The 5559-nt window shown below is 47.7% G+C and overlaps 1 protein-coding gene across 1 annotated transcript; it reads left to right on the top strand.

Moving 5' to 3' along the window:
* The first annotated feature begins 2849 nt into the window (after positions 1–2849).
* ATOH1 (atonal bHLH transcription factor 1) lies at positions 2850–4879 on the top strand. Its single transcript, XM_019741085.2, has one exon. It carries the CDS (start codon positions 2893–2895, stop codon positions 3949–3951), a length of 1059 nt encoding a protein of 352 aa, XP_019596644.1. The 5' UTR covers positions 2850–2892; the 3' UTR covers positions 3952–4879.
* Positions 4880–5559: the final 680 nt, after the last annotated feature.

Here is a 5559-nt window from a genome sequence, read left to right as displayed (position 1 = left end):
AAGAAGGAAAGGGAGGGGAGAGAGAAGAAAAATCGCTTCCTGGTTATTCTAAGGGCAAACGGAAATGTATTTCACCACAAACTACAAAAAAATATTACTGTCCCTCATATTATTGGGACGCCAATTTACTCACCTAAAAATTGAGACTTGTTTTTAAAAAGTAATACTACTCATCATTATCTATAAAGCTGGCAAATTGAAATCAATATTCCAAATATTCAGCAAATATTTGGCCACAGCCCACAAAACCGTTTAAACTCAAGAGGAAAATGAATATTTGGCAGCTATGAAGTCCAATTTAAACAAAACATTTGGATGATGCAAGCCCGGGAAATTTGGGGCGTCCTACATATTTAGAAGTGACATGATGTGAAAGTATTCCAGGAGTAACTTTCAGCTGGTAACAGTTGGAAAAGCCAATGTATGAGGAAGAAAATGCAATATAAACAGCTGATACTTCCACTGCGTACACTGTCATACATATATAGAAGATGGTTAATTATTTTTTCTGAAAGTTGCCCTTTGGCATCCATAGCTATTAGCTATTGTTTTCTGAAGTAGCACGTTTTATATAGTTGCACTATTTATAGAAATAGCATCATCCATTCCAATAGTACTCAGTCCAATCACCAAAAAATTGGAGAATTTTCTTCCCAAAAAAGATACTACCAGTAGATGACTTTTCCTATTCACCTTTTCTTTATTCTCATCAATGGCTTTCAGATTAGGTTTGGGTTTTTCTGTTTTTGATTTTGTTTCTGAATGTCTTAGTTAACATACTTATTTCAGCAGAACCTAGATAGTCACATAAGAATCTAGCTCTGACCTTGCTGACTTAAGGTCAGTAAGCCCAGGACTGTCCCTACACACCAGCAACTACACAAAGTGGAAGGAAAAAACAGGTGAAGAATGATGTATTAAGTAGCATTTTAGCACTACAGTCTACCCTTCTATACCTTTATGGAGATTACCTATGTCTATCTAACATATAATCGTATATAGTATAGAACAGATAGGCAGAATATAATATAGAATATGAACACACTTATAACTAATCCAATCCAGTCCCAGAGATTCTTCTGTCCAAGGAATTCTAAATGGCAGGTGAGATCAAGTCCCAAGGAATACCAGCGAGAACAGTCGTTTCTGGGCACAGTAGTTTCCGGCTCCATGGAGCTCTCTCTACTGGCTTTTCTCTTCATCATATTTTCTAGAGGGAAAAGACTCCTTTTGGGATGACAGCCACTGCTAAAGTAGATGGCAAAACTAGCACCAGCTGGTTGGGTCCCACTCCTGGGCCCCAGGACAAGACAGTGCAGGAGAGCTCCGCGAGATGGGGCGGTGTTGGGCACAAGCCAGGGCGTGCCCATGGCCAGGGCGTTTCTGATTGGCTTTTCTTATGTGTGAATACAAGAGACCGGAGCTACAAGGACCGAAGTGGTGTGTTCACCCGGGAGACTGGTCCTAGCTTGGCCCAGTACCTCCCGGGTTTTAGCGTTCTGGCAGGCGGCGGGGGTGGGGTGGGAGGTCCGGTAAGGAGAGCACATCCTAACTAAACCGAGGGGTGGATGAGTGAGTGAAGCTGTGGTTTCCGGACGTTTGCCGGAGAAGCCACGCGCCGTATTAAACCCAGGGCTCCTGAAGCAAAAGGGTAGGTTACACCCGGTTCTGTACCTTGAAAGTGTTCAAAATTGCGGAGAACGCCCACGCCTTTCATTTTCCTTTGGGCACCCTCACTAGCTCCCCGCTTAGTAACGAGTCCTACCGTGTGGATGCTGTAAAATATCCCAGTCCTAAAACTACTCAGCCAAGAGTTTTCTGCAGATCACAATCCTAGTTGGCTGCAGTGCTGGGGAAAGGGAACCAAGAGGATTGAGGGATCTGGAATTTGGTACATTCTATGACTGACTGTACCACAGTTTTACTTTCCATTAAGAAAAAGATTATATAAAAGTCGATCTAGCGCGAGAGATGAAAACTGCGAAACGTATTCTAAGAATTTTTCGAAATTCTAACACTGATTGTAAACGGTGACATTTAGCAATTACATATCTATGCACATATATAATGAAAGATTTACATATACATGCATGTATTATATGTATACATGTCAGACATGTATACATATATCACATTACATGTGAACAAAATCTTTCACTTGCAATGCTTTAAATTTGAGGGCTGCGGTGGGAGCTGCGATCCTGGCTTGGAGGAAGCAAAGCGCGGGCGCGCTTCTCTCCGCGGCGAGTACCCTCCCGGCTCCAGGCGCGTCCAGCCTCTTCTGGAGTCTCCCGCCCGCCCGCTTGTCCGCGGCGGTGTATGTCTGACCCAAGTTGGCTCGGGCTCCAGCCAAGAGTACGCTCCGCATCCGCTCACGCACCCCGGCCGCTGGCGCAGTGACACAACCGCGGAGTCGAATTACAACCCGCAATTACCATATGAATTTGAAGAACTTAACAGAAGATAGTGGGGGCGGGGCGGGGGCGAACACCTTGAGCCGGCGCCTGGAGTCCGGGTGAGCAGGAACATTCTCCGGTTGTAAAAACTCTTTGATTGGCTGCTCGCACGCGCCTGCCTGAGCCCTCCATTGGCTGAGCAGACACGCGACCGGCGCGAGGAGGGGGCTGGGAGAGGAGCGGGGGGAGCCACACTGGCGCGTGCCGCTTTTTAAAGGGGCGCAGCGCCTTCAGCAACCGGAGAAGCTTCGTTGCACGCGACCTGGTGTGTGATCTCCGAGTGGGTGGGGGAGGGTCGAGGAGGAGAAAAAAAAAAAAAATAAGACATTGCAGTAGAGACCCGGGAAGGTTTTTTTGTCTTTTTTTTTTTTTTTTTTTGGTGAGCTGGTTTGCCAGTGCCTCCTCCGACCCTGCGCCTCCAAGCCTCTGCAGTGCAATGTCTCGCCTGCTGCACATAGAAGAGTGGGCTGAAGTGAAGGAGTTGGGGGACCACCATCGCCAGCCCCAGCCACACCATCTCCCGCAGCCGCCGCCGGCACAGCCACCTGCGACCCTGCAGACCAGAGAGCATCCCGTCTACCCGGCTGAGCTCTCCCTCCTGGACAGCACCGACCCACGCGCCTGGCTGGCTCCCACTTTGCAGGGCATCTGCACGGCACGCGCCGCCCAGTACTTGTTGCATTCCCCCGAGCTGGGTGCCTCCGAGGCCGTGGCACCCCGGGAGGAGGCAGAAGGCCGGGGGGAGCTGGTGAGGAGGAGCGGCGGCGGCAGCAGCAGCAAAAGCCCGGGGCCTGTGAAAGTGCGGGAACAGTTGTGCAAGCTGAAAGGCGGGGTGGTGGTAGACGAGCTGGGCTGCAGCCGCCAGCGCGCCCCTTCCAGCAAACAGGTGAACGGGGTGCAGAAGCAAAGGCGGCTGGCGGCCAACGCCAGGGAGCGACGCAGGATGCACGGGTTGAACCACGCCTTCGACCAGCTGCGCAATGTTATCCCGTCCTTCAACAATGACAAGAAGCTGTCTAAGTACGAGACCCTGCAGATGGCCCAGATCTACATCAACGCCTTGTCGGAGCTGCTACAAACGCCCAGCAGCGGAGAGCAGCCAACGCCGCCGCCAGCATCTTGCAAGAGCGACCACCACCACCTTCGCGCCGCTGCCCCCTACGAAGGCGGCACAGGCACCGCGACCGCTGCGGGAGTACAGCCGGCCTCAGGAGGAGGCCAGAGGCCGACCCCGTCCGGAAGTTGCCGGACTCGCTTTTCTGCCCCGGCATCTGCGGGAGGATACTCGGTGCAGCTGGACGCTCTGCACTTCTCGACTTTCGAGGACAGTGCCCTGACTGCGATGATGGCGCAAAAGAACCTGTCGCCTTCGCTGTCCGGGGGCATCCTGCAGCCAGTGCAGGAGGAAAGTAGCAAAACTTCGCCCCGGTCTCACAGAAGCGACGGGGAGTTTTCCCCCCATTCCCATTACAGTGACTCGGATGAGGCAAGTTAGGAAGGTGACAGAAACCCTGAAAACTGAGACAGAAACAAAGTCGCCCTTTCCCAGTGCGCGGAAAGCCCCGCGGTTAAAGATCCCCGCACCCTTTTAATTTTTGCTCGGCAATGGTCGTTGTTTAGCAACGACTTGGCTTCAGATGGCAGCTACATTTGATGGTTTGCAAAAGCCGCCACTATTCCAAACTTCGTACCGTCCAATATTGTTTGATTAAAATTTGTTAAAGTTACGTTCTCTCCTCCCACCTTCTCCCCCAGTAGATAGATAAGGTATAAGTCTATGTACCCATATATGGCATCATTATTCTAGTTCCCTGCTGCCAATACGCTGCTAAAATGTCGCATCTTCTCTGTAGCTGGTTTGTGTTTAATTTATATTATGCCCTGGGCATCCATCCCTGTGTGTTGCGCGCACTCACGTGTGGGAGAGTTAGTATTCTGAAGTTGTTTCCCAAAATGCATTATGAAACGCAAAGTTAAGGCTTCCAAAGTGAATAACTTTTGACTATGGAATTGTTCCGAAAACAGGGAACTTTGAGGTTTATACACGTATTGTATAAACATACCCGATGTGTATATCGGGTCGCGAGAAAGTTGGCGTCTTTAAGGAAACTTGGCGCACGCACTTTATCAGCCGCTACTGCTGCGGCTCCGGGACAAACTCAACTGCCAATTGCAGACCAGTTTTGTTTTGTTTTTTAAACACGGCCACTTATAATCCTTAAACTCTTTGCAAATGTTTGTTTAAAAAAATAAAATTAAAAAAAAACGCATACAGTAGTGTCAAAAGCATTTGGTCAATTTTATTTTGCTTTGTTAATGTTAGAAAACTTATTTATTATTGAGTGTTTGCTACCATTTCTACTTATCTTGATTCATTTTTTTTACGTTTTCTACTCGAGATCATTTTATTTTAAGTTAGCAAAGCCAACTGCCATTGTTTTATGTATTTCCTTTTGCAAGTGATAAAAAATAAACTTGAAAAGAACTTTTATTTGTCACTTATTTATTCCATTCTAATATACACGTTAAAAATAGTTTAAAACTGACCTTGAAGACAAACTGTCTTCTATTTAGTGTGAATTTAGGCAATCTAAGAGTTTTTTAAGAAAAAATCTGTCATAAACCTTGCATCTTATAGTAGGACCAGAAACCCTACACGGAAAAGTGCTGGTTAATAATTGTGAGATAAAACTCCCAAATTCGCAACAGCTTTGCCTCTTGGATAGCCAGGATCTTTCCAGCCTCCTTCACTCAGAACCCCAACAACCTCTGCAAAGGGAGGCACATGTTTCAAATCACCTAGGATTTTGCCAGGAGTGGTAGAATTTACCAGGGTTATCTAATTTCACTTCATAAAAACTTCAGCCAAGTTGAAAGCTTTTCCTGTAAGGTCAGATTCACAGCAGAAGTCTCGCTATCCTCTCTTCTCTCTTCACCTCTTCTCGCCTCCCTTGCCTTCTCCTCGCCTTCTCCTCCCCTTCTCCTCTCCTTTCTCTTCCTCTCCTCTTCTCTCTTTCTAGTGGGGGTAGGTCTGTAGGCCAGGAAAGAAAAAGAGAACAATGGAAAAGAACTTGAGGGGACGAGATGAGGTTCATTGATTCAA

The sequence above is a fragment of the Rhinolophus sinicus genome, linkage group LG02, assembly GCF_036562045.2.
Source record: "Rhinolophus sinicus isolate RSC01 linkage group LG02, ASM3656204v1, whole genome shotgun sequence".
NCBI lineage: Eukaryota > Metazoa > Chordata > Mammalia > Chiroptera > Rhinolophidae > Rhinolophus > Rhinolophus sinicus.
Note: the sequence above shows the minus strand (reverse complement) of the source record. Positions and strands in the feature narration are given on the sequence as shown.